We start from the raw sequence: 27017 nt of genomic DNA, 5'->3' as shown, positions 1-27017 counted from the left end.
GCGTTGGATTGGAAGGCGTTGCCTACGCTACATCATGTTGTGGGGCGGTTGGCGGAGATACCTGTGTATGAGGTTGTGGAGGCGAAGGTGGTGGAGGGGAGGGGAGTTGGTGATGTTGGCTCTATCAGGAGGTTAGGTTAGGTTAGGGGGACCCGTCCGTCTCCTAGATAGTCGTAGTTGTACGCGTATATATTCCAATTCACACACAAACTCACACATCACACATCACTTCAAACCCACCAAACATTACCAACATCTTTCATTCGTCCCCCTATCCACCTGCACACCCACCCACTCACTCAATCTATCAAACAGCCACCACCACCAAACCGACTCCTACAAAAGAAACACACGCTTGTTCCTTCAGCCATGTATAAACGGGGGGGTATTACCAGTGGTCCATCTATAAATGCTTGTTGCTATCCGAACACCATACGACCATATCAATGCCAAAAAAAAACAAGTACAAAAAAGAATAAAACAAAGGAAAAGACCGCCCGTTTGCGTCGCGCGCACATGTGCGTAGAGGTCAGTGTCTGTGTGTCTGTGTGTGTGAATGTGAATGTGAATGTGTATATATGAAACCCACCCCCAAACCAACAACTCTTCTTTTCAATGACCACCCAGCATCATCTCATCTCAACAGCCGAGTCGGGAAACATGGAATCCGTACTGATACGCGAGTTCTTCTTCGGCGATTTAATGATATTACCGCTGCGGGAGAAATTCGGTGTCGCCGCTCTTTCTTGGTTCTTTGGTCGTTCTGCCAGTTTAGCCGAATGGGAGAAGTGAGATGAAGGCGCAGGAGGAGCGTTCTCGTCGGGAAAGTCTTGGCCTGTTTTCCACAAAAAATTATCAGCCGTGGTGCCCCTTTTGAGGCAGACCCCCTTCAAAGGAGTAGAGTAGCCATGAAGCACGCGAGGAGGTCTACGCACTAGCCACGCCCAAGCCTTCGCACAGCCTCTTCCTCCATTTCCCACAGACGTCTTCAAACCCGTCCAACACACTGGCGCACGCGCGTTTGGCCTCCCTCTCCTTGAGCCGGCGATCCCAGTCGCCGTGTTCAATGTAGTCCTGACCCTCTTTGGTCTTGTCGGATTCGCGCTTCCAGTCCTGGAGCTGTTCGGTGCTGACTTTCAGTCTCCGTGTAGCCGTCGCCGTGGTTTGGCGCGACATGTGCAGCGTGTCGCTGACGTTTGCGAGATGTTGCAGGAGCTCGCGGTTCGAGTGTGTGAGGTGGGATATGGCGACCAGCGGCTCGGTGGATGGGTAGGGGAGTAACTCCAGCGTGGATTGGATCAGGGGCAGAAGTTCTTCAATCGTGTCTGGGTCGGGTAGAATGGGGCGTGGGCCAGAGAAGGAGGCCGAGAGTGAGGTTAGACTGCGAGACTGGTGGGTCAGGTGCGTTGCTAAGGCATCATGGGCAGTCTTCAATCTGGGCTTTGTTAGTAGAGGGGGAGAAAAACAAGGCCGACACACGTACCTGGTCGCCCCATTCTCTATCGCAATCTGACTACCCAAGTTTTGGAGTTGCTTGGTCACTCTCTTGACAACTTCATCCGACGCGCTCCCGTTTTCCTCTATGCCTCGCCGTACCAGGCTCTCTATAGCCGCCATTCTCGACTCGAGCGCGGGTGAAATACCCTCATTCTCCAGGTCAGAGTCGTCGCCATAGTCGGAGCCGTCGTATAGCGATCGTGCCCGCGCGTGTTTCCGTGTTTTGACCGCCGACTCTGGGCTCAGGCCGGCGGGCGACGAGTCCTGCATGGCCACGCCGCTGTCCCGCACGCCGTTGATACTGGCAGCGCTTTCGACGCCATAGGAGCCGTCGTGCTCTACCGCGGTGCCAATGTGCGCCAAGTCGTCGTGCGAAGCGTCGACGTCGTCGCCGTAGTCGCCGTCCAGGGCCTCTTCGTCGTCGTCCCACACTTCGCCGAGTTCGTCGGCCAGGTTGCCAAGGCCATTGCCGTCTCCGCCGCCGTCGAATTGGTGGGTTGATTCATGGTCAAAGTCCTGCGAGGAGCGCGGGGTTATGGGCGAATAGCCAGACGAGCGGCGGTTGAACGACTGCCGTCTCGAGGCCGTGTTGTGTGTCATGTCGAGGCTTGAGGGGTGTCGACGGTGTGACGAGGCGGGCCGATCAGTGGGAGTGCCCGGGGGGGAGGTCATGGTGGCCTGTAGTTGTACGATGGCGGTTTGAACGCGTCAAAGGCAAAGGGTTGTGAAAGCGCTGAGATTAGGACAACCGGTCCGCATTGGGAGTGCCCCAGTCGGGGATCTGCCGGGAGTGAACAAGGCGCGCGCGCATGTACCAGTACCTCAGCACCTCACGAGCCGCTAATCACGTGTCTGGTCGAGAAACCCAAACAAAGCTGTACAGTCGTCCAAACGTCTTGTGGCGGGGTAACGGTGTGTTGACAATCACTGCAGCTTTGGACGTGATGCTGCGGCCTTGGCTGCGGAGGTGCGCCTCAATGCAGGGCAGGTTGAGAAGCAACTTGTGGCGCCTGCACAGAAAGCTAGCTGCTAACGATTGCAATGGTCGCTGGGCTGGAAGAACAAAGAATACTGGACCCTGATTTAAGTCGTGCCTGGGAACGCCGATATTATCTTGACCCAGTGCTGGTGAGTTGTTTGGGCGCCATGCACTGGTGCCTTGCCCGACCATGTCCCAGGCCAATTTCACAAACTATGGGTATCCTTGTCACTAGCAACCGTCTAACAGGCCTAGCAAAACGTGCATGTCATGTGCACGAATGTCTCTCACCGTCAACACACGACTTGAAGTTAGTTGCTGGAGGCAGAGTCTGCTTAGTTGCTGGAAAAGTGGCACCTAGTTTGTCTATCATTGCATTCATGAACCAAGATACCCCTATCCGTCCTGAGCCTGTTCTCCCGTGGTAATCCCTATCCAAAGCCCCCAAGCATGTCGTGAAGCAGGCGGGTATCGTGTACCATCATCCTAAGCCGGGCCTGATGAGTCCTCACAAACACCTCAACGCCTGTCCCTAAGCCAAACCATGCTTTTGCAATGTATTGACATGAAGCCGCCAATCAAAACCAAGACCCAAACAACTCCTGTGATGCCGCTCAATCCAATGTCGCCCGTGTATGCACTTACTGCGCCGGCTTGGTCTGGTCGAGCTTCGCTAGCTGCTTCTTGAGCTGGGTGAAGAAGTCTTGTCCAGTCGGCATGAGGTGCGGCATGGTGCCTGTGCATGTCAACGTGTGTTGTTGCGCGGTTTTGTTCCAGAATGTCTTACCTCCTTTGCCCCACGCACCGCTGCTCCTGTTCGAGACCGAGTCACCCGGGACCTTGTGATATACCGACGCTTGATCTGCGGACTTGTTAGTCATGCCGATGCCATGCGCGCAATATTGAGATTCATACTGGCAGTGCTCTCCATGTACTCTGCAGTTGGGTTAGCCGTCATCCAGAAGCAAGGCCCATCAGACATACTCTTCTTGAGGAACTCCTTCACCTCGTTCGCGTTGAAGTCCTTCACGGGAACGTGGTTGTCTGGCTGAGCTTGGGCAGTCGTCGCCGTGGGGCCGGCGCCTCCAGCCTTGCCTTGCTTGGCTCCCCATGCATTCCCCGTGAGCGATGACATGGCCTGCTGCCGTCCATTGTCCTTGGTGGGGGTGTTTGTGCCAGAGTTGCGGTTGCCTTGCCCCTGCCGTCGCCAGCTGCGCGCATTGTTAACAAGCCATTGAAGCCTTGAAATCTGACCATGTACGTACCGATTTTCACCTGGACCACTCATCTTCAGTGTACAGAAAAGGATGTGGAAGGCGGGGAGGGGTCGAGTGGAAGATATAAAATCCCGGGAGCTCTCCAATCGTTCTTGGACGCGCGCGAACTGTGTCTGTGCTGCATCATCTAACCCAATGAGATAGCCATGCCCAAGCTGCTGCTGCGACTGCTTTTGGCCAGCTCACCACTGCTAGCCGTTTGCAGGCCAACCGCAAGGCTATGAACGGCCTTTTGGGTAATGAGTGGATGGGGATTTTTCGAGCTACCTCTCCCGCGCCGATGTGTTGTACGTCACGTGTAGCTTCCTCCAATGGCAAGACCAACCGGTCCCTGTCGCCCTACACTAGTAGCAGGGTTCACACAGTACCTTGACCACACGGGAACTTCCCCCAATGCTTGCTTTTTCTTTGCATTTTGTCTACACCGTCTTCATGATCCATGTTGGGCTGGGCGTCATCACAGTCATCACCGCTTCTGCCTGTTCAAGTCTACCGCTCCTGCCTGTTCAAGTCCAAGGCAGCAGCCACTATCAGTCAGAGCGAAATTTTCATTTATAGTATCATATCTGTAACAAGATGCTCCCCACAAGAATAATCAAACAACAACGGCATGCACAGCTATGCCGTGAGGAACCCGCCTCCTGAACTACGCTACGTCCCACACGTACCGACAAACCTCCCTTGACGCGTTCTCTCACGCACTCTGTAGAGCGTGAATCCGCTCACTCATGGCCTGCTTGATAGCAGCATTCTCCTCTCGCTCCCTCTGGATACGCTCAGCGTACTTGCTGCGAGCTCTAATCTGAGGACCCCATCTGTAAATGAAGAACACCGGCAGGCAAACCAAGACCGAGATGACAAAGAGCACCCAAGTCGAATTCCTGACACCAAGCTTCTTGTACATGGGACCAGTGTAAAAGGAGCAGATTCCAGCCAGGACATCTCGAGCGAAGCCGTTTCCACCCGTGGCCGAAGCCGAATATGTGCCTCCGTAAGCAGCAACCATATAGTCGATAGTAGCATAGTAAATAGCGAGATTCGCGCAACCGATCAAGGCGGCGAACAGGAGAGGTAAAATCCACGGGAGAGGCGGACCCCCAACTACAAAAGCCGAGCCGAACAATCCGATAGGAAGGAGTAGCACGATCCACCGCAAAGCCGACAGACGACTCTCTGGACCCAGCACCAAGCCGAACTTACGTTGCTGGTTGTGACGTCTGATGACAGGGTAGTATATCACACCCGCCAACCAGTACCCGATGAAGAGCGCGAAGAGGGAAAGTCCAGCCTGGGTAGGTGTGAAGCCCCAGCCGTCGGGCCCAAACACGTAGCCGTAAGACTCCAGGAAGCTGAAGATGAGGGCGTCGCTGAAGCCGCTCAGCAACGAGAGGAAACCAACAATCGGCTCGCACACCAGCATCTTGTACGGACGGCCCATGATCTCGAGCACCTTCTTAATGCCAATCTTCTCGTGCTCCGTGGGTCCAACGACTTTGTTGCTATACGGGTCCGACTTGCGTTTCTTCGCCGCCGTCCGATTCAGCATGATCGTTGACCTAGTTTCGGGAACAGTCCAGTAGTGCACAGCCTGCACAGTAACACCCAGTATAAGCTGGATCCAAAAGTTCCACCGCCAATCGAGGTACTGCTCAATAGGCCCGCCGCAGATGCCGCCGATAACTTCGTCTGATTAGCTTTATCATGTGCAACTCGCATCCAAAACATACCAGACCCCAAACAACTCCACAAGCTCACCCACAGAATCGGCAACTGCTGATCCTCCGGATCAAACATATCCGCCACCATGCCCAACGTCACCGACCCGCCCGCCGAACACAGCCCCCCCAGCAACCGCGCAATCAACACATGATGCCATGCACCACTCGCCCCAGCAAACACCTGCCACATATTCACCGTAAACAGCGAAAGCTGCATAATGGGAAACCGTCCAAACTCCTCGGACCACGGCGCCCACAGTTCGCAGCCAAACCCATACAAGATGAGGAACCACGCCATACCAGCTCTCGCGTTGGTGAAGTGATTGTCACCGAGATTATAGTGTTCGTTAAGCGGCCTAATCGCACTTGAATACACCGCTGCGTTGTAGTCTGTTTGGCTTTGTCAGCGCAGTGCAATGAATATGGTGGTAGGGGGGGGGGGGAAGCGGGGGCGTACTCATGCTCGTCTGGCATAATCCCACAACCGTCAGAATCCACCATTTTCTCCGCGAAGAGAACATGTACGCGGTACTCTCTACCGCGTTGGTTTCGGTGAGCATGGTTGCGACGGGTGGTGGGGGGCTGCGTGTAGGTACCATTTCTATGGCTTCTTCTTCGGCTTGCTTGCGGCGCGTGGGGGAGGCGTTGGTGTTGGTGCTGTAGGTGCTGGATGGTCGGGGTAGGGTTGCCATGATGGGTGTTTGTGTGTGGTATCTGATCAAATCAAAGAAGAGAGGGTGAGAAGAGGGTACAGCACATATATGGAAAGTGTGTGTGCTGGGTGGATAATTACGTTTTCCTATCAAGAAGGAAAAGGAGATGGAAGTGAGTGAGTAAGTGACAGAAAGTGCAAAGTGCGGGGCATGAGCGGTAGATTTTATTCTTCCCCCCCTCTCTCTCTGTAGATTTTACCAAACCAGAGTTTTTTGCTGTTCCTTGCCCGGGTTTTTTTTCGTGGGCTGTTACGCGCGGGGTGCGTCGTCGTGTGGGCCCCAGTTTACGGAAGCGCGTTGTTGGAACCATGGTTCTTGATGGGGAAGGGGGGAGTTCTCCGCACACATCATTTCTTCTTCTTCTTTTGGTGTGGGGATTTATTTGACTTCGTCGACGGATTGATTGATTGTCTATGTTCGATTAATAGCAGCGCTGGAAGAAGGAGGCATAAAGTAGAAACATCTCACTCACTCCCTCCCCTCTCATCCTCCCCCCAAACCCCTATCCACTTCCCCCACCCTACCATCCATCTATCCACCCGCAACCCACCCACCGCAAACGCGGGGACCCCACTTCCCCGTATTGGCTGAACTCGACATTTCCAATATTGGCCAAAATATCAATGATGCGCCGAATATCGCTCCCCCCTCCCCCGCCTCCAGATTTTTCTACACTTAGTGTACCAAATAACTGCTAATTCTATCTTATCCCCCGCTCCCGCTAGTTACGCTACCCCCGCTCTTCCCCGGACGGAAAGAGGAAGAGATGGAAGCTAGGTGGGGGAAGAAGGTAGTAGGTGCGTTTGTGTACGCGTTCTTGTTTATGTATGGGTGCTGTGTTGTGATGGGAAAGGAGAGGGGGTTTGAAGTTAAGAGGCTGGTGCATGATTATGTGGATGTGCATGCTCGGCTCGGGACAGGACGGCAGGAAGATAGAAAGGATACGTCCTGGTGGTTACGGGGCTGGGTAAGGGTGTTGCATCGTTAATGCTGCGTACTGTGAGTATGACGGGAATTGAGCATGTAGATAATCTCATGCCCCCCTTCCAATTCTCACAACCGACAAAAACTCACTATAACCTCCATGGTGTAATCTCCGTAGCATTCCCTACTTCAACACCCATTCCCGTGCCAACTTCGCAATTTAGTCTTATGATGCGGGCGTTCAGTGTATCCAGGCAGCACAAGAAACAGCGCTCTATATTCACTCACGCGCTGAATGCAGTGGACAACACAACCACTCTCAGCATGCGTGAAGCATGTGTAGATTATGCTTGTGTTTGTGAAATATGGTTGTTCATCGTGCGGAAGAGGGGTCTGACACTTTTTTGTGTGTTGGAAGTGTGATGGTGGGATTACAAAACTAACTATATAACAGCGTGATCGGATAGTTGAGCGCTGTATCAGATGCAGGGGGGGGGGCTGCTTAGGAAGAAAGGCGTGATGTTGTGCTTTTCATCAGGATTGTCGTTGTGTTTATCACGGTTGGTTTTATACCCGATGGTGTTAGTAGTAGTAGTAGTAGTAGCGATTATTCTTATCGACGGCGTTGTGCTGCCATTGGGAGCAGGGGAAGGAGGCGTCTACTTCAAAGCACCAGATAAACGCAAAGTAATACACCAGAAGGGAATGAATGGAATCTTTGACATCACTCATAGTTAAAGTTGATCACAAGAAAGAAAATGTGTTCTTGTGCTGCACCTGCATAAAGGTCCTTCGAGAGACAATACAAGACTTTCCGATGAATGTCTCTTCATCTCCACACCCCATGACAATCCGTTGCAGTCATGCCCTTCGGAGTCGTATGCCTCAAATCAGTATCAGAGTCCCACATCAGGACTTGGCAGCCAAAGACGACGCCAATGGATAGTTCATGAAAAGGAAAAGGTTGGACCAGAGTCGGAATGTAGTCCGAAACGCCCAAAGAGGTTGTGTACTCTGAGACCATGTTTGAGAGTGAAAGACAAAGGAAATGTTCGATAAAGCCTGTAGAGATCTCTCCCTATTGTGGCTGAAGAAGTGGCCCATCCGACAGAGATGGTGAGATGCCAGCAGAAAGCCTGAATGTCGTGTCAGCTTCGTTCCAAGACCAACCCTGATGCTCTGATGGATCATTTTCGAAGTGTACTTACTGTATCCCATGGGCTAAGCTCCCGTTTTGGCCTCCCACCAGCCCTGGTGTGCGGAGAAGACTTTCTCGTAGTACCTGTCAAGGTCGGTACGACTCATACGCATCAACTCGCGTTCGGTTGCCACGCTATAGAGATCCAACTCGTGCTCCATTGCACGGATAAGGATGACTTTAACTTTGTGCTCATGATCAACGTAATTCCGGTTGCCGGCGGCGGTCTCGTAAACGGGGTTTTTGAAATTCTGTGTGCGCATTGCCTCGTTTACACCGACGACTTGCTGAGTGCCGGGTTGGATTTTGGCTGAGACCGGACTAGCGGCGTGGCTATCAACAGAAATACCGCCCTCATTCAGCCTATCCGTCGCAGGTTTGGTGAGTGTCCTAGGCTGGTCGCCGTTGGGTGGCACGGAAGGAGGAATGTTGGACTTCTTCGCTGCTGGGTCGAAGGGACGGACTTGCACCTGGCCAGACTGTACAGGTTGACGATGGGGAGCAGAGCTCTGGACGATGTCGGATTGGACTTGGGCAGCGATAGCCACAACTGGCTCAGCAGAGGCCTTTCGAGTATCCTCCGCTATAGCTTTCTCCAAACGTGCAGCCCAGGGTGGCATCGACGTCTCCGAGTGAGGAAGAGGCATAGCAGGAATACTCACAACAAGCGGTGACTGACTGCGCTGCTCCTTTGACACATCTTTAGTCGTAGTATCTGCTGTGTCTGGGAGAGCAACGCCGCCCGACTTGACCGCCTGGTGCTTGTTGGGTGTGCCGTTGACAGTATGGTGCTTATTGGGCGTGTTGTTGGCAGTTTGGTGCTTGTTGGGTGTGCCGCTGACAGTCTGATGCTTCTTGGATGTGCTGTTGGGTGAGCCCAAGGTTGGCACAGATGCGCCCTTCGAGCTCAAGAACTTACCGTACTCGCCGTTACTGGAGATGACAGGTCCGGGTGCACGAGAGATCGGAGCCGGCCACTTTCCCAGTCCAGGTGCAGGAGAAGTGCTTCCCACCGAGGCCGAAGACAGAGCTTTGTCCGCGAGCATACTGTACATCTTTGCTTCTCTCAAGTACGCTTTGCTGCGACCGTCTGGTGCCGTATCCTGGCTGAACCGAGCATCACGGACTCCTCCGGGCTTGGGTATGGCGTCTTCAGGTGGCTGCCCTAAATTGAGAAGAGTCGATTAGATGCTGAAATACAGTTCACGTGCGCAGAGTTTCACTTACAATCATCGGCTTCGGGCGGGGGAGGCGGAAAGGCGTCCCAAGACTCTGGCACTTCCAGCACTAGATAGAAGTCAGCACGTTGCAGTTTCCAAGCAATGGAGTTCCGTGAACGTGCCGCCGCCTAGCGCTGCCACGGCTATATTGAGGAGGGAAAGAGCACCCGGGTGTCATAAAATACTTGACTACCAGTGTAAAAAGGCAACTGTAGTCACTAGACACGTCTATTGGGTCCTCACACTGTCAAGTATCTTATGACACCTAGGTGAGAGCGTACCTTTCTTCTTTGGGGTGATGAACGGCATGTTGCCCCGCTTGTTGCTGTATCTGTGATGTTAGATAGAAGATACGTAGTAAGTATTCGCAGATTCGTGCATAAGAAAGAAAGACAGAGGCAGCGAGGCAGCGAGGTAGCGAGGCTGGAGACGATAAACAGCTGTCGGTGGGGTTCAGTTGCGCAGGTGGAGGTGACCGCGGCTTCCAAACTCGGACGTCGCGGTTGCTAGGTGACCACGAATCCACGGCAATCCAAATGTGAGGCTGTACGAGGCTAAAAGTAGAAGTGACTGCTCGGCAATGAAAGCGTAAGGACTATGATAAGGCATGCATGGTTGCGCAAAGCGACAAGACGAGAGTGTGGACGATGAGGCTGAGGGGAAGGTAGAGAAATGAGAGGCAGAAATATCGACTGACGTAGTTGTTTTGCAACAGCCTCACCTTGAAATTGCCAACAGCCTCGCACTAGCAACTGTAGTAGAGTAGAGACAAACGGCGCCATTACACTCGCCATAGATAAAGCAGATTGCAATTTTGACTTGTACGAGATACAGCTTTCCCGCCCATCACCTCGCGTTACTTACCACACTAGGGGCGGCATAAGTTGAAAGCCAGTAGACGTCTATCCTGATTCTCTTGCCATGTTAAATCACAAGACGCGAGCCAAATGTAGAATGAATAATACTTTCCCTGCCTCAAAACTAGTCGACATGAGTTGCGATGCGTCGCAAATGTTTGAGATACACACTTTTCAAACAACTGGTTAGTAACAGGCCACATCTTCCACCAAACACTTGGATTGAGAACGACACTTTTGTCGATAAAGCTAAAGTGATGTATACTTAGACAGAAGGTAACGGTGGCGTAAGGACAAGACTCGGCCTTGTTGTTTTTCCGAGGTTATGTATCGGTACCAGCGAATGATACTAGTTATGACGATAGCGCACTAACCCGGCCTTCTCCGCATTCTGTGTCTGTGCTGACTACTACCGGACACGTGAGACCGCGACAATCATCAGAGGTTCAAACTGCTCGGAACTCATCGCGCACACGGCCTTACTGAACTCTACCACTTCGATTACATGCTTTTTACCCGTTGAAGAGGTCCGTCAAGTTCATGTCGCGTGCCAACACACCCAGTCTTTGTGTTTTGCTTAGTTAGGCCGCTGGGCTCCGCGGACAAAGTGCACACATATTGGTGAAGGTGAACGCGCACGAGTCGTCGTCCACACCCATCTATCCGTTTCGCCCTCACTCTTTCGTCGCGTTTGACCAATCAGCGCCGCCATCGATTTCATCTGCACCTGCCGCAGAACCTTGAAAGAGCAGGTCCACAGTTTCCTCCACTGCTACTCTCAACCTGACACTCGCAACCGCACTATCCGCCATTCTCGCACTCATTGCGAAAGTTGTGGACTTTTGCCAGAAAATGGTAAAAAAAGTCACCTATTCACGCAAGCCTGCAAAGCGACGGTTTTCCGCAGAGTTCCAGCAGGATGACGAGACCGACATGAGTGGCAAGAGGACCAAGTCAGACGGTGGAATCAGAGATGAGCCGCGTTTGTCAACGGCGCCATCAAGTCGACAAGGCAAGAGACACTCTTTGCTGAAGAAGTGTGCGTTCGCTGGTCCTGTTTCCATACCCGACGCCGACAGCGACATGGACATGGACACTAGGCGAAGTGAAAGCAAAGCGTCCGTTCTCGACAAGGTCATCAAAGGAGGAAGATACCAGGCTGCAAAACCGGATGAAGACACTATGCGACGCAACCGAGATGACTTTGTTGAGATTATGAAGAACGGCCATAAGAGGAACAGCCAGTTACCCACCCCTCCAGCAGAACAACACGTGCCCAAGGAGGAGACCTTCTCACGGCTCAACGGATTTACTCACAAACGGGAGTTCAAGTTGATCAACTCACCAACGCCTCCCACGCCGCCAACGCCGACGTCGCAGCTCTTTGGACGCGTCATTACTAATGAGCAACCAAAAGAGCCGTATCAACCAAAGACGTACAAAGCCGAGCAGACCCTTGCGCCACGCAGGACCATCACGGGAGATCGATTGTCGACCAAGTCACGGGAATCTCAATTGTAAGTGCCGTCGAAAGTAGATACTGCGACCAAAGACTGACTGAACCAGGTGGTCTGCAAACCAAACCAGCTCCCCGTTTTTGCAGTTACCGGAAAATGTTCGCAGTCTCATCTACAAGTATGCGCTAGGTGGCAAAACCATCAATATCGGATTTGAGACGTATCACACACGGGTGGACCCTACCCGGCCCACTTTTGCAAAGCAGTCCGTACCAGTGTTCAAGTACCGCTGCACTGTCTATGACCAGTTCTCAGGCCAGCCAACCAACCCTTATAGAGCTATGCCATTCGTCAAGACTGCCAAAAGCTTTACTTTACTCAACCACGTTTGCCGCCAAATGTACGAGGAAGCAGCGACGCTACCCTACAAGCTCAACCTGATATGCTTCGACTCGCACAGCACCATGATTAATTTCTTACTCATGGAAAAGCGGCTGTCACGTCGACACTTGGAGGCCTTTACTCAGATTTTGCTACCCGATGGACTACCGGCGACCAACATACTGACATGCTTGCGCAACGTCGACAAAGTGTATCTTGCATTTGAACATTACGGGAAGCTGAAGGGCTGGTATCAAGTCGTGCGTAGGGCAGGCGAAGAGCCAACTATGAGACGCTTGTTGAAGTAGGGGCCGCGGAACTGACTTGATTGGCTTCCCAACGAGGTTGGAGTAAGCTGGTTGTGGTAATGTTATAGACGGCGTCTTGGTTGCAGGGTAGCTGATACTGTAAGGTGCGGCGAATCCTGACAAAGTGCACCACCTTGTAGCCGGTCAGCAGTCGTTTTAGCATGAGTAGCAATACGGTCAAAGTTGGGATTTCGATACTGGCATCCGCCCTCCCCTTTCCGTTTCAGGCGAATAGGATCATCAAGTCTGACATGTGAAGACGCACCAGGTGCAAACTGGCCTCCCTAGGTGCGGCTGACCACGTCCATCACCCGTATTTTTGTTTTTGGGGCGCACGCTGTTGTCTCATGCAACGGAGCCTCGTGACTGGAGCATCGGAGATGGCGGTCAAACCCGGTAGGGGCCCCACGTCTGTACTCGCAGAAAGCTTCTCCAGATCTACGCCGCCTGTAGTGTGGGATGCTAGGATGGCGTCGTCTGAAACGCAAAGGGCAGTCTTGCTAAACCAAAGAGCAGGCCGTTATCGGAACATGATGACGGAGGGCGGGTAGACACTGCGACATAATGGCTATGCAGTAGGTTGCCAACTTCTGCAAGGTCCCAGCAAAAGTGTCGTGTCAGCATCGGCTTGGGTGGAGGTGCTACCGACGCGAAACCCGTTCTTTGTCTAGCCGCGCAAACCCATGTATCCTTGAACGATGACGAAGTAGCACATCACACACTCGACCGCCCACGTCCTGAGGCAAATTAGCCTGTGGTACTTCAAAGCCCGATGTCTTCCTGCCTTGATGCGCACGCGTCCTCCGCCCGGCAACTAGGCACCAGAATCCCCAAAAGATATCTGCGGCGCACCTTCTCCCGCGACTTGCGCGACCATTGGCGCATGACCACCCGCAGTTGACGCATCTGCCACTACCTATCCACACGGCGCCTTGCACTACTACTAAGCTATAGTCGTCGCTCTCTTGTCCCTGTGATATAATATCCGTAGCTGCCGACCACCTCTAACCCACGCCAACACGTTGAAACCTTCTCGTCGACCCGTCGACGCTCCTTTCGGCCAATTCGGGCTTCGTATTGACCCGCGCATGGCCTGCACCGGTGCTCCATGTCACTGTTGTCGGATACCTTTTTTTCGGGCGCAAGTTCGCGACTGCACGTAGGACGAGGCCGCAATGGGTGCAAGACGGTGAGGAAGAGCCAGAGCCATGGCGGATTCCTCAGTCCCCTCGCACAGCTAGTCAGGGACCCGGTCGGCACTTTAGGTGGCATCACCACCGACTCCAAACATGTGCCTGATAAAGATGGGGGTGCAGTCGAGGCGAGTCGCAGACAGGTCCTGTACCTGCACATGAAAGACGTGGGTGCCTCAGATTGGTGGTGCTGTTGTCACATGCTAACGACGTCGTCATCCAGGCCGAGACATATGACGAATGGAAGGCCGCCGCGACTGAGCTGGACATACTTGAGGGCAATGAGGCCTGGAAAGAATTGGATGATTCGACCGAATACAATGCGGAGCTGGTTGCTGCCCGACTGAAGGAACTCGACGATGCTCGCATGAGCTGCGATGTAAAGAAAATGCTGTTCCTGATACGCACCACCCTTACACGCGGATTGGGTGACATGGGCCAATTGAGCCTGTACAAGCACTCGCACATTGGCACCAAGCGATTGATCGAGCGGTATATTGAGTCAGCACAGCAAACCCTGGCAGCCCTGCTTGACATATCGGAGAAACAAGGAGATGAGTGTCCAGTCGAGCCACGACGTCTAGTTGACCAACTCCTCCAAACACGCCAATCGTTTGGGCGAAGTGCCTTGTTACTGTCGGGAGGTGGAACTTTCGGCATGAACCATATTGGTGTCATTTCAGGCCTGTGGGACGCCCGTCTTCTCCCCCGCATCATATCCGGGGCTTCTGCTGGAAGCATCGTGTCAGCCGTACTATGCACCCGGACCGACGCAGAGATACCCGAGGTGATGCACCAGTTCTGCTACGGTGACCTGAATGTATTCGGAGACCCCAATCACCCAGACGGCGTCTTGGACAAAGCGATGCGCCTAATGAAGTCTGGCGTGCTGTTTGACATTTCCCACCTCACCCGAGTCATGCGAGACTTGCTTGGAGACATGACCTTTCAGGAAGCCTACAATCGGACTCGTCGCATCTTGAACATTCCCGTGTCGTCTTCCTCGCTATATGAACTTCCTAGACTCCTAAACTACATCACCGCGCCCAATGTTATGATCTGGTCAGCAGTCTGCACATCCTGTTCCGTTCCGCTCGTTTACAAGAAGGCTTCTCTTTTGGCCAAGGATCCGAAGACTGGCGCGGAAGTTCCTTGGAATCCTAATCCAAACGCTACCTGGATCGATGGCTCTGTGGATAATGATTTGCCCATGACGCGTTTGGCTGAAATGTTCAACGTGAACCACTTTATTGTCTCGCAGGTCAATCCGCATGTCATTCCTTTTCTGGCAAAAGAGGAGGAGATTATGACTGCAGAGGCAGAACAGCGTGTAGCTGCGGGTTCCAGCTGGGTGAGCCTTTCGGCCAGTCTGTGCAAGGGTGAGGTGATGCATCGTCTTCAACAAATCGCGGATACCGGTATATTTCCCACTCTGGTGACGAAGGGGAGGTCTATCCTCAGCCAGCGATACTCGGGTGACATCAACATTTTCCCCAAGATTAACTATGCCGACTTTCCAAAAGTTCTGAGTAACCCAACACCAGAGTACATGAAGGGTTGTATGCTCACTGGCCAACGAGCTACTTGGCCAAAACTTTCGCGTATACAAAATCATGTCGCCATCGAGCTCGCATTGGACGACACAATACAAAAGTTAAAAGGACAACTCGTATTCTCGCCCTCACAACAGGAACTCACCATCAAACGAACAACTTCTCAAGGAGACGTCCTCTCTCATAGAAAGACAACACCGTCCTACAAGATGGCTCGTTTCACACTGCGAACAGAACCCCCCAGCCCAGTCTTCCACAAATCCGCACCAACCAGCCCCCGCCTCTCCCGACCAGGTTTCAAATCATTCTCCCAATCCCTCTTCACACCCACCCAAATCCACGTCGCCAACCGCTCAAAACGTCGCTCCGCCTACCCAAACACCTCTACGATCCACCTCGACCCCGCATCCTCCACAAACTCTACCTCTGACCAAGACTACTTCGCAGACCCAGACTCCGATACAACAACAACGAACCGAGCGTCATCCTCGCCCTCACCACTAACATCGCCCACATACCAAGTCCCCACCTTATGGCCTTCGACACCTCCAACGCTCATGCGCGCTACTACATCATCACAAGCAGACACACCACCGTGTACAACCACCACCACACCAGTCAACCGCCGCACAAGCACTATACTCAACCTAGCCATGACATCAGCGACTAGCCAGTCAAGCATCCCCAACGCACCCAGTTCCCCAGAGTTACGCTATAAACGGCTTTTTCACCCGCCTGGTCCTGCTACACCGGATGTTAGTGTGGGACCGCCGGTCTTGGATGTTGAACCGCTACGATACACGAATCCGTCACCGGGGTCTAGTAGACCGGGGTCGAGGAGGGGGAGTGGTGTGGGTTTGGGTTTGGGTGTGGGTGATCATTCTGGGACGAGGGGGATGTTGTTGAGGAAGAAGAGTTTTCTGTAGGGGAGGTTTGGACTTTGCGTTCTTGTGTATATATTACAGGTCTTTTTATCTTTATTAGTGTGGTGGGGTTTCCTTTGTTAGAGACGTTGAAGATTGTTGTTGTTGTTGCGTAAATCTGCTGTGTAAGCATTGATTTCACTTCTTCTTTTTCGGTTTTTTTTTCAAGATTTTCTATGTTTTACAATCCAAGTGTATTTTCTGGTAATGCTGTAGACGCATTTGTGGCGTGCGGGTTGGGTTGAATATACACGGTAGACATGTGTGGTAAACATGTCGGCTAGAGCGACGGACGCTGAGTGGCATGGACTGGACATACTAGATAGAGAGATGTTTAGATCCAGATTCAGATTCAGAGTCTTTTATCCTTACAAAAAACATGGTATCTAAAACATCACCCATCCATCCTCACCTACACCCCCTACCTACACCCCCTCCTTACCTCTCACAGCCCCCCCATCCCCATCCCCAAACCTCTTCGGCACAACCTTCCCATTCCACCGCTCCCACAACTCCCACCCCATAACAATGACAAACGGCAGTCCCACGATAATCGCCGTAACACGACGAGCGGCAGGCCGGTATTTTGGCGGGAGAGCCGTGTTGGGTGTTGGTTCTATTATCCGTGCTGCCGGTTTGCCAGGGAGAGGGTGGTGATGTGTGTGGGGGCGGTTGGCTGGGTGTGCTGGTGGTGGTTTAAGAGGAAGCGTGTGGGAAGGGTAGGAAGGCGGGGTGGTTATAGTAACAGGTGATGGCGCGGGTTTAGGTGTGCGTGGTAATTCTATCGTCGTGCCCCGGCTTGCCTGTGCGGTTGTGGTAGCTTGCGGCGGCGTTGTCGTAGTAGTGCCTTGTGCAGTCTGTCCATGTTTTGAAAGTAGAGCTGCTGCGTCTTCTGGGTCGTTTCGTTGTGGAGCTTGTATTGCGACGTGTTTGATTTCGGAATCTGTTTGAAGACTTGCTGTGACGATGGTGTCGTATTTGTTTTCTATGGCGCGTATCTTCCCCAGAGTCGTGCCCTTTGCGCGTACTGCGTCTAGGATTTTGCTTGTGCGCGGGGGAGGTTGTGCCGGCGTATCTTTCTTCGTGGGAATTGGTTTACTGCTTTTCGCAAGCGTTGGTGTTTTTTTGGCTGTCTTCTTCTCTTCCTCGGGCGCACTGCTGGCTTTTGTGCTTGTACTTGGCTTCTTGGATCTACTCGCATCTTCTGCTCCTCCGGTCTTTTTGGCTTGTTTGCGTTTCTTTGCTTCTGCTGGGGCGTTTGTCGACATGGTTTGCGCGTTGGGTAATTAATTGGCGTCGTCTGCAATTCCGTGTACTTTATAACGTGTCCGTGCGCGTGATGCGCGGATTCGCGTGATGCGCGGGGAACACCAAAACACGTCAAACCCCTTCACCTTCAACACACGTTAACTCCACCAATATGGACCCAATTCAAGCTGCGATTGAAGATATTGAAAATCTAGAGCCAGGAGAACAGTTCTCGTATACTAAAATTGCTGCTAAGCATGGTGTTGTGAGATCTACGTTGACCCGAAGGCACCAGGGCCAGACAAGCTCAGAAAGAGACAAGAACTTCAACCAGCAGAAACTCAACCCACAACAAGAGCTAGAGCTTGTGAGATATATCGAAAAGCTCACAAAGCGAGGCATTCCTCCTACACGAGAGATGATCAGGGATTTCTCATCAGAAGTAGCCCATCAGCAGCTCAGCGAGAGCTGGGTTACTCGCTTCATCAACCGACACGAGATCCATCTCATCTCAAAGTGGACCAGCGCCATGGATCGTACGCGCCACCTGGCTGATTCTGAGTCAAAGTATAGACTCTACTTCGAGCTGCTGCATCGAAAGATCACCGAATATCACCTAGAGGCTCGAGATATATACAATATGGATGAGAAGGGCTTCTTAATTGGCTTGATAGGCAGAAGTAAGAGGATATTCAGCAGGCGTCAATGGGAGAAGAAGGAGGTTCGAGCATCTCTCCAGGATGGATCACGCGAGTTTCTGACAGTCCTGGCCTGCTGCTGCGCTGATGGGAGCTCGCTGCCTCCAGCCCTTATCTACGCAGCTAAAAATGGAGCTATACGATCGAGTTGGGTAGAAGATATCAAGGCAGGAGAACATGAGGTCTTTGTCTCATCATCTCCAACAGGCTGGTCAAATGATAACGTAGGCCTAGCTTGGCTGGAGCAGGTGTTTGATCGCTCTACAAAGCAACGATCAGGTAGATGGAGATTGCTCATCCTTGATGGCCATGGATCTCACCTCACGATGGAGTTTATTAAGTACTGCGATCGCCATAGGATCCTCCTCATGATCCTTCCTCCCCATTCGACCCATACGCTCCAGCCGCTAGATGTAGTGCTGTTCAAGCCACTCTCTCAAGCCTACTCTAACGAGCTCACTAACCATCTCCATAAGGCTCAAGGCCTTATTCCAATCAAGAAAGGGGACTTCTTCCCGCTCTTCTGGAGCGCCTGGATATCCTCCTTCACAGAGAGCCTCATATTGAAGGCCTTCGAAGCCACTGGGATCTGGCCGATGGATGCCAACGTTATCCTTCGTAGATTTGCTAGCACGCCAGAAGCTGAGAGAAGCTCATCGTCAGGGCTCTCTGATCATGACTGGAGAAAGCTCGATCGGCTAGTACGAGCTGCTGTTAATGATAGCCATCAGTATGAGGCAAGAAAGCTGCGCTCAAGCGTTCACCATCTCTCTGTGCAGTATGAGCTTTTAAAGCATGAGAACGAGGGCTTAAAGGAGGCTCTTCAACATAAAAAGAAGCACAGGAAGAAGGGCAAAGCTCTTGACCTTCAACAGCGCCAGGAGTATCACGGTGGCTCTGTCTTCTGGTCTCCTCGCAAGCTGCGTGAGGCTCGAGCTAGAGAAGCAGTACGGGAGCGAGATGAGACGGAGGAGAAACTCCAAAAAGCACGGTCCAAGAAGCAGCGCGAGGAGGCTCGACTGCAGCGTCAAGATGAGCTCGAGGAGAGGCGTGTGGAGAGGCAGAGACTCAAGGAGATGAGGGAGCTTGAGCGAGCTGAGAAAGCAGCTGAACGCGCGCGCCAGAAGGAGGAGAGAGACGCTGCTAAAGCTATACAACTACCCCAAAAGGGAAAGAGGAGAGCTTCAGCAGCTACCTCATCGAACAACAAGCGTCAAAAACGCGTTGAGGCTGCTCGCGCTGGTGCTCAAGTTCAAGAAGAGCCTCCAGCTCCTCCATCAAAGCTCACATCACGTGGCCGCAACGTCAACCTCCCATCAAAATATAGATAGTACAAGTTGATCGCAAGCATCTAATTACTCCCCCTCTATAAATTCGTATAATAACAGCTTATATACGTGGCTTAATAGCTTCATTTTTGAAGTAGTGGATATGGTGTTCCCCGCGCATCACGCGAATCCGCGCATCACGCGCACGGACACGTTACCTGTCCGTAGAATTGGAGCGATTGAGGGGATGGATGTGTGAGTCAGGGAGATCCTGGAGGCGCGCGCGCGTGTGTATGTGTGTGTGTTTGTGAGGGGTCGCAGCGAGCGGGAAATTTGAGGCGACTACTATTGAGATGCGATGCAGGGATGCGCGTGTATCGGGAACTGGGGTCAACTTATCGATAACGGTTACGAGGTGAACGTCAACATCACGCTACCGCTGTGAGCATGGTTAACGTGTGGAATGCAATGGTTTGGAAAAAACGAGATGGCTCATCGAGGTACATGCTGTATAATACTGTACTATATCTTGTTTATTTGGATATTTATATTGCCGTAACTTATACAACTATCTCGTAACCACATCTTCCTCTCTCACAACCCATATCCTGTAAGTAGATTGTAACACCACCTACTTCTGCGCCTCCTCCCTCTTGACCCGAAAAAACGCCAACTTAGCAAACCGTCCAAGTTGCCCCCAATAATGCCGCCCAGCAGAATGATCCATGATCCTCTCCAACAACTTGACCACCGCCATCCTAACATCCTGTCTCGGGTGAAACAGCCCCAAGCTAAGGTAAAAGAGCCCCGCATCGGGGATAACACACAGCAACTGCAGAATGGTATCGTATCGTAGCTGAGAGCTAGGTTTACGCTCTGGGTCGTTGGCAAGAGTAAGTGATTGTGTCAAGTATGCCAGATCGGCGGATGGCGCATCTTCAGGCGGTGGCGGTGGTGTCCCCGCTTCTTCCACACACCGTGCTAGTGCGAGATAGATGGCGGCAGATTGGTCATGTGTGAGTTTTAAACAACGCAGTTTGTCGTGTTGGTGGTGCATGTCGAGGCCGCGGACTGGGCGCTTCTTCCACTGCCGCGCGAGATCTTGGACACAGCTGTAGTAACTCCTTGTACTGCGCCAGCCTTCGATGCGGTGGACGTTTGCAGCCAGTTCGCGGAGCTTGGATCCTTCGTCCGGCCACACGTAGCCGTGGCCCGAGACGCCGTATGCGCCCGTGTCTGTCTCGTGCGAGCCAATGTATAGGGCTGAGGCGCCGTAGACGGTTTCTTCGAAGGCGGCGGCGATGTGGGTAAATTTTAGGACCCAGGATCGCCACTTTGCTCGGATCGCGTTTTCGCCGTGTCGGTTGTGGATGCTTTCGAGTAGCCGGTCCATGAAATGATTGTCGCCTGTTGGGTCTACCCCTTTGCTGTCAAAGGCCGGCGATCCACCAACTCCACTCATGGGCAGTCCTTGCGACTGGAAGAATTGTGATCCTTCTGTCGGAGGGGCGGGCTCGATCTTGTTGCTAATCTTCATCCGCCCGGTTGGTAGGTCACATAGCAAATCCCACCAGTCTGGCTTGTGGGAAAATGCAGGATTGGTGACGCCAGCGATGAAGCCAGGCACTTTGAGCAGATCGTCTACTTTGGTAAGGTCGGTGTAGGGAAATGCATGGCGGACAAAGCCACGAAGGATTCCCCCAGATGCAAGAGCACATGCCGCTAGAACTGCTTCGGCAACTTCGCTTGAAGGTCGGTTGTATCCAATGAAAATGATGCGCTTCTGGGTCAGAAGAGCATTTACAAGTACAATGACTGGATGAGTATAGGCTCCACTGGTGGTTAGGTGGGGATGTAGAGCGAAGGGCTGTGGTTGTGTTGCGTGCGGTGTAGAAAAGGTTTGAATAAGCTTGATCAGGGAGAAGTCGCCCACCGTCTCCGGACTCAGGGCAGTGGGTATCTTGACGGGAACGGGTATGCCATTATAGTTGACCTTTGACTCAAACTCGTGTGTATCTCTCGGGACGGTATAAGTCTTCTTATTGCGCGAGGTGGAATCCGATGAAGTTTCAACAGAGTCTCGGGCCGCGTCGAGCTTCTTCCGCTGCCGGACCATGAGCTCAAACTTTTCGACAAACATGTCTTTGGCGTCGCAGGCGCTGAGCACAAAGTTCTCGAGCGGGGATAGTTTGGGTAACATGGACAGATCCATGGCGTTGAGGGCGTGGTAGAGGGAGGCGAGGGTTTCGATGACGGGCGCTCGGAAGTACTCTTCGAGAGCGAGCAGTAGTAGCGGCTTGTAGATGTGGAGGAACGAGTGTCGAGTGCATATAGCCATGGCCTTGACGATTGCGCCTCTTCATCATGTTAGTCTGGGTGGTCCGGGGGGATGAGCGTCCTACCTCTTTACTGTGTTGTCTTGCTTTGTATTGACCAAGTTCAAGACGTAAACCAATGGTGGCCCATCTGGGTCCGGCTCACTCTCGCTTTCCGTGTCCTCGTCGCCATCTTCGCCGTCAAAGTCGTTGTCAAGCTCGGCGTCCTCAGCGCCCGCAGCCGCATCGTCCTCGTCCTCCAAGCCTTCCTTCCGCCGTCTGCGTCTCCGCCTACGCTCCCGCCGTGCCTCGCGCTCCTCCTCTTCGGCTGTCGTGTCTTTGTGCAGAAAAAAGATGGTCCAGTCCTGACTGCGGACGTGGGCCTGGTCCGGTAACATGAGTTCTGCCAGCATCGTCTCATCCCCGCTGATAGCGGTCGGGTATTGGTGTTCCATAATAGAGCCGCGATCAATATCAAACGAGGCGACCAGAATGTACTCGACATGGTTCTCGATGGCATCGGCCGGGTATTGCGATCGCAGCCGCATGCCTGCCCTCATGCCTGAGCCCGTCGTCGGTGCGGCCGTGGACTCCTGCGGCGGCGGCGAAGAGTCACGGGACTGCATTGAGTCCTCGTCGTCGCCCTCCCGCAGCATGGGGGGCTGTGGGGACCTTGCCTTGTGGGAGTGGCCATTGCGCGTCGAGGGAGAGCGCGATGGGGGGAAGGAGGAGAAGGACGGCTGGCGCTGCAGCGAGGTTGGCTGGCCGGCACGAGAGGAACTGCGAGTAATGCCAGACTCGGCCATGGCTCCTGCATCTATCTATTGAACGTCTTCACGAACGTGGACATGCTGACTCTACCCGCGCTAGGGGCACGCCTGTTCCGGCGCCATGTGCATGCGCGTGCGCGTGCGCGTGCGCGTGCGATACTGCGGACCCATCTCGGGAGTGCACGGTGAATGCGGACCCCTGTCCACGTGTGCCTCAGCCCTGTCGTTGCCAGGGAAAACTAATCAACACGCAAACATCGCGACATGACCCGCCAGCCTCGCTCCCACCACCAGACGCCGGAAAAACAAACATCGCCAGAATGGTACCTTCTCCTTTTGGTCATCTCGACACGGACGCCCGACTAAACACAATGCAGTCTACCACCCCAACACCGGCCAGCTACAAGCCCTCTCCACTCTCCTTTAACAGTCCCCGCCAGTCGCCCTTTCGAAGACCGGGCTCTATCCGAGAGGCCTCCCCGTCCACCCTGCGTCCTTCGACCCCGAATAGTTCGCCTCTGAAGCCCAGGGAGACGCCCACACCCACGACCCCGTCTCAGGTCACCCTCCGCCCCGCCGCTGCCAGACCTGCATCGCCCAACCCGCCTTCTTGGCTCAACACGCGGGGAACGACAGCGACGCCTGAACCGCCCAGCTCGCCATTACGCAATCTCTCACCCGCCCGTCTCTCACCCTCACGAAATGCGTCTTCAACCTCACAACACACCGTCCGCCCACTGAGCACAGCGTCCATTGCTGCAAAATTTGAAAGTGCAGGTGCGAGGGACGACACACCACCGCCTCTTTCCATCCGCAAGCCCTCCCCACCTCTGGATTACCAGAAGCCATTGGAATCTCCAAAACCACTGGATTACCCCAAACCATTGGATTACCCCAAACCCGCCGCTGAGAAGCCTGTAGAGCGTCTAGCAGTACGGCAAGCACCCATGCCGCGCATCGTTTCTAATTCAAGCGACGCCCTGTCGAAGCTGCCTCCGCCCCTCCTGCACAGCATGCGAGAGTCATTCAGCGTCATGGACCGCGATGACGACGGCCACGTCAACGCCGGAGATGTCGCTGATATGCTATCGCAACTCGGTCTATCTGCAACGCCCTCGCAACTTCACGCATACTTCAACGGTGCACAATCCATCAACTTAGCCACATATCTGTCCACACTGTCCGACTTACTTGGCAACCTCTCGCATTCAAGCGAGTTAAGTGCAGCATTCGAGGCCTTTGACGACAACGACGATGGCCAAATCGACCTTTCCGAGCTAAAAGACGCTTTACTACACACGGCCCCGGAACCTGGAGAGAAGAAACTGACGGAACGCGAGATCGACATGGTGATTGAAGGGTTCAGCGGGAGAAGAGCGTTTGGTAAAGGCGGCAGGGGATTAGCCAGGGCAGAGGTATTCAGATACCAGGACTTTATGGCGAATCTGACGGGTGGCGGCGGTAATACTGCTGATGGTGCTGACGGCACTTCTGTGTCTGCATGATGGGGTTTTGATTGATTCGGTTTAATCGAGCAGCTTGGAGTTTGGGCGTAGTTGTACGAATGGTTGTAGATTTAGGTATGAATGATATCCTTGTTTGCAAGAATGAATGGGGCTTGTTTAGGGTGTGTATGTTGTCGTTGTTCCTAATCAAGTTTTTCGGGACCGTGATAATCGTTTAGGTGTAGAGGCTTGGTTCATGGTGTTAACGCCTATTATGCCGTAGTGCTGCGACTACAACACCGTAGGAAGAATAACCCCCTTTCGACTCGTCCAACACCAATGCCGTCTCGTCAACGCCAGCTTCTTTAATGCTAAACGTCTCGAAAACGAGCTAAAAAACCCTGGTCAAAAATGCTCAATTTTGGGAGCTTAAGGTCTCTCACACTTGGATCTTCTTGGTCCAGGTTTTTTTTTTCGGATGTTAAAATCTATTAAAACAGCCCTTGTTTTTTAGATGCTCGAGTCCCTAGAAAGCTTGAGTTTTGATAGACTTGTTAGTCCTATACTACTTAATACGATGGTGCGATAGAGGGCCGATACTACTAATGCCGTTTCGTGCTATGGAGGTGCCAGCTGCTCATCTTATAGGGGTGTCCGTTGACGTTTCCCGTCATCAACGATTCCTCCGTAACTACCCTGCCTATCCGTTTGCGCTAGCAGACACTTTCCACCATTCTATACCAAATTGAAAGTGAGTTGTTATGACGTAGTCTATAACATCGGTAAACCAACCACTGTGCATGGAATACCTAACCCGCACAGGAGGATGTACAGATTGCCGCTGAATCTTTCCTGAAAAGAGTGTCGAGTTGAAAAAGCAAGGGAGAGCTAACTCCATACAAGGTAATCAATACTTGTTAATTTTAGTACGCCAGGGATGGGTCCCATAGTACTATAGATAACACGGATAATTCCTATGCATATACCTTGACACGTTCAAGTTAAAAGGCAGCGCAGTCCGCACATGGTAATATCATCGCATACCAGTCATTCAACCTTCTCCAAGCCACTCAATCATCTTCATACCCACCCACCTACACCCAGCCATCTACAAACCAAACCAAACCAAACCAACCACCACAATGCGCATCTCCACAATCTTCCTCCTCGCCGCCACCGCCACGCTCACCGCCGCAAGCCCCCTCGACCTTGCCTGTCCAGAATACAAAGCCGACTTTGATGCCATCAGAAAAGACCCTACAAAGCTCAACCAAATAGGTTCTTGTCGAAACGCAAAAAGACTAATCTCTGAGCGTTCCGGCTAAAGAATATATATATTTCTGCGACAGTTCTGAATTTTTTCGCGATCAATTGAGCGACTGCTGCTTCATGGCTGCCCTTAATGATCTTGAAAATATGGATCCCCTCTGTGCTCTCTAAGGTATTTACTTGACAAACATAAGTCTTCCCCAAAAGCAAGAATTAGGGAGCGTGTAAGAGGGTGGTAGCCGCGAGGAGAAGTGTTGGGTGTTACTTTGGTTCTGTGGGGAAGGGATGGTGGGCTAATGTATCTTTCGATGGGACTTATTTTTCAGCGCCATCCTAGCTAATAGGAGAACATCTTTTTCGCCATTTGGGGTGTTGTGTTAACAAACATGTGGACGGGGTTTCTGGGAGGACATGGCCTCCTTTGTTAACTTGGAGTATTATGGGTGGTGATACTGGGTTAATATAGGCGGAAGTTTTTGTGTCTTGAGTTCTAATAATGAATGTGGCAAGTTGTAGTAGTTTGAAATTCATTGCTACTTGAATGACAGTTGGATTCTATGTAGTAAGAGAGTCGAAATGCGCAACCTCCACCTTAGTGATCATTCCTGCCACGAACAGACTTATACTATAGCACCTGTGTGAAGTGAAATACTTGGATAGTATAGGTAAGTAGTGTCTAGCGAATACGGTGGTCTTTGTGCACTAGTGTGTCAAGTATTTCATGCTACTAGGATAACAGAGGAAGTCAAGAGTTTCTCGCAGGTAGCTGATAGTCTCGGAAAATCTCGTATGATCCACAAAGTTACTACTACCACTAGCCGATAAATACGCTAATAGTCTAAGGAATGACGGTAATCTAGTGGATGCCTTATAAAATCGAAAAAAAAAACTCTTATTCCCGCCATCCGGCATCAGATTGTAGCCCGCCTAGACCTACTGCCACGGGATAAAACCGTTTCTCTTCTCTCTTCTCTGTATGCTCCGTCTCTTTCGCCTTCTTCTTCCCACTTTCCCTTCCCACTTCGCTCTCACCCCCGGCCCTACGAGTCACAGCATTGAATATAGCAGTAAACCTTGCTAGCCGCGTCGAGATTGCAAAGACCACGTCTGCAAATATTTAGTGCAGAGTTTTGGGTAAGCGTCCTGCAGTCACAGTCCGCAACAATCAATTAAGTGGGTCCTAGAAGGTTCAGATTGGATTGATTGATTACCGCTTTAAGCCTAGTAGTTACCTATAGGAGTTTAAGCCCTACCTAGATAGGTAAGTGGGTCTAGGAGAGTGACCGGATTGAATTGATTGTTGCGGAGTCTACCGCAGAGGCCTCAACACCAAGTCAACAGGCACCAGTAACGCGTTTCATACACTGGGAGATGCCTCCCACTCAGTAGCTATAATAAATATACTGTTGAGAAAGAATGACTCTCTCAGTCATGGCATGTAAGTGTGTCAATTGCTAACTATACAAAGCTCGGCTAATATAGAGCGGTGTGGGTCATGTGACTTAGCGTCCTCGTGACAGGTGACCGGAATATTCTCAACATATACGATATTTTGTGCGTTTGCGCGGTCAATTTACTATACAAATCGCGTAGGGTGGCAAAATTGACGTTGAGCTGGTGATTGACGTTGAGCTGGGTAGGGCCTAGTTCGGAAGAACTAGGCAACGTGGGGCGAGTAGGAGGAAAGTTCGAGTACCGATTCGTACTCTGCTCCGCTGGCTCAGCCGCCTATGAATCCGGCAATTCGCTAGTCCCGATTTGGCGGCACCTTGCGAACCGCATGATCGCCACAATCCCGACTCGCAC

General features: G+C 52.3%; 11 protein-coding genes across 11 annotated transcripts; 4 read left to right on the top strand and 7 right to left on the bottom strand.

Annotated features, from left to right (window-relative positions):
- Positions 1-629: 629 nt before the first annotated feature.
- PtrM4_038500 (uncharacterized protein) lies at positions 630-1767 on the bottom strand (the record flags this gene model as incomplete). Its single annotated transcript, XM_001937797.2, has 3 exons — positions 630-835; positions 936-1435; positions 1484-1767. The coding sequence occupies 3 exons, from the start codon at positions 1765-1767 to the stop codon at positions 630-632; spliced, it is 990 nt and encodes a 329-aa protein (XP_001937832.2).
- A 1350-nt stretch (positions 1768-3117) lies between these two features.
- Positions 3118-3764, bottom strand: PtrM4_038490 (uncharacterized protein; the record flags this gene model as incomplete). The annotated part of the gene is made up of 5 exons (XM_001937798.1): positions 3118-3212; positions 3264-3338; positions 3392-3412; positions 3461-3687; positions 3742-3764. 5 exons carry the CDS (start codon positions 3762-3764, stop codon positions 3118-3120), a joined length of 441 nt encoding a protein of 146 aa, XP_001937833.1.
- A 683-nt stretch (positions 3765-4447) lies between these two features.
- PtrM4_038480 (AraJ, Arabinose efflux permease) lies at positions 4448-6163 on the bottom strand (the record flags this gene model as incomplete). The annotated part of the gene is made up of 3 exons (XM_001937799.2): positions 4448-5433; positions 5481-5861; positions 5929-6163. 3 exons carry the CDS (start codon positions 6161-6163, stop codon positions 4448-4450), a joined length of 1602 nt encoding a protein of 533 aa, XP_001937834.2.
- A 2166-nt stretch (positions 6164-8329) lies between these two features.
- Positions 8330-9835, bottom strand: PtrM4_038470 (Herpes-BLLF1 domain containing protein; the record flags this gene model as incomplete). Its single annotated transcript, XM_001937801.1, has 3 exons — positions 8330-9471; positions 9534-9593; positions 9808-9835. 3 exons carry the CDS (start codon positions 9833-9835, stop codon positions 8330-8332), a joined length of 1230 nt encoding a protein of 409 aa, XP_001937836.1.
- Positions 9836-11057: 1222 nt separating this feature from the next.
- Positions 11058-11207, bottom strand: PtrM4_038460 (uncharacterized protein; the record flags this gene model as incomplete). The annotated part of the gene is made up of 1 exon (XM_066104286.1): positions 11058-11207. One exon carries the CDS (start codon positions 11205-11207, stop codon positions 11058-11060), a length of 150 nt encoding a protein of 49 aa, XP_065958850.1.
- Positions 11208-11235: 28 nt separating this feature from the next.
- Positions 11236-12529, top strand: PtrM4_038450 (uncharacterized protein; the record flags this gene model as incomplete). Its single annotated transcript, XM_001937802.2, has 2 exons — positions 11236-11900; positions 11950-12529. 2 exons carry the CDS (start codon positions 11236-11238, stop codon positions 12527-12529), a joined length of 1245 nt encoding a protein of 414 aa, XP_001937837.2.
- A 1108-nt stretch (positions 12530-13637) lies between these two features.
- On the top strand, positions 13638-16201 carry PtrM4_038440 (RssA, esterase alpha-beta hydrolase superfamily; the record flags this gene model as incomplete). The annotated part of the gene is made up of 2 exons (XM_001937803.1): positions 13638-13889; positions 13946-16201. 2 exons carry the CDS (start codon positions 13638-13640, stop codon positions 16199-16201), a joined length of 2508 nt encoding a protein of 835 aa, XP_001937838.1.
- A 422-nt stretch (positions 16202-16623) lies between these two features.
- PtrM4_038430 (Atrophin-1 multi-domain protein) lies at positions 16624-17466 on the bottom strand (the record flags this gene model as incomplete). Its single annotated transcript, XM_001937804.1, has 1 exon — positions 16624-17466. One exon carries the CDS (start codon positions 17464-17466, stop codon positions 16624-16626), a length of 843 nt encoding a protein of 280 aa, XP_001937839.1.
- A 152-nt stretch (positions 17467-17618) lies between these two features.
- Positions 17619-19475, top strand: PtrM4_038420 (uncharacterized protein; the record flags this gene model as incomplete). The annotated part of the gene is made up of 1 exon (XM_066104285.1): positions 17619-19475. One exon carries the CDS (start codon positions 17619-17621, stop codon positions 19473-19475), a length of 1857 nt encoding a protein of 618 aa, XP_065958849.1.
- A 568-nt stretch (positions 19476-20043) lies between these two features.
- On the bottom strand, positions 20044-22533 carry PtrM4_038410 (SPA multi-domain protein; the record flags this gene model as incomplete). Its single annotated transcript, XM_001937805.2, has 2 exons — positions 20044-21769; positions 21815-22533. 2 exons carry the CDS (start codon positions 22531-22533, stop codon positions 20044-20046), a joined length of 2445 nt encoding a protein of 814 aa, XP_001937840.2.
- A 284-nt stretch (positions 22534-22817) lies between these two features.
- Positions 22818-24002, top strand: PtrM4_038400 (FRQ1, Ca2+-binding protein (EF-Hand superfamily); the record flags this gene model as incomplete). The annotated part of the gene is made up of 1 exon (XM_001937806.2): positions 22818-24002. One exon carries the CDS (start codon positions 22818-22820, stop codon positions 24000-24002), a length of 1185 nt encoding a protein of 394 aa, XP_001937841.2.
- Positions 24003-27017: the final 3015 nt, after the last annotated feature.

The sequence above is a fragment of the Pyrenophora tritici-repentis genome, chromosome 10 (genome assembly GCF_003171515.1).
Source record: "Pyrenophora tritici-repentis strain M4 chromosome 10, whole genome shotgun sequence".
NCBI lineage: Eukaryota > Fungi > Ascomycota > Dothideomycetes > Pleosporales > Pleosporaceae > Pyrenophora > Pyrenophora tritici-repentis.
Note: the sequence above shows the minus strand (reverse complement) of the source record. Positions and strands in the feature narration are given on the sequence as shown.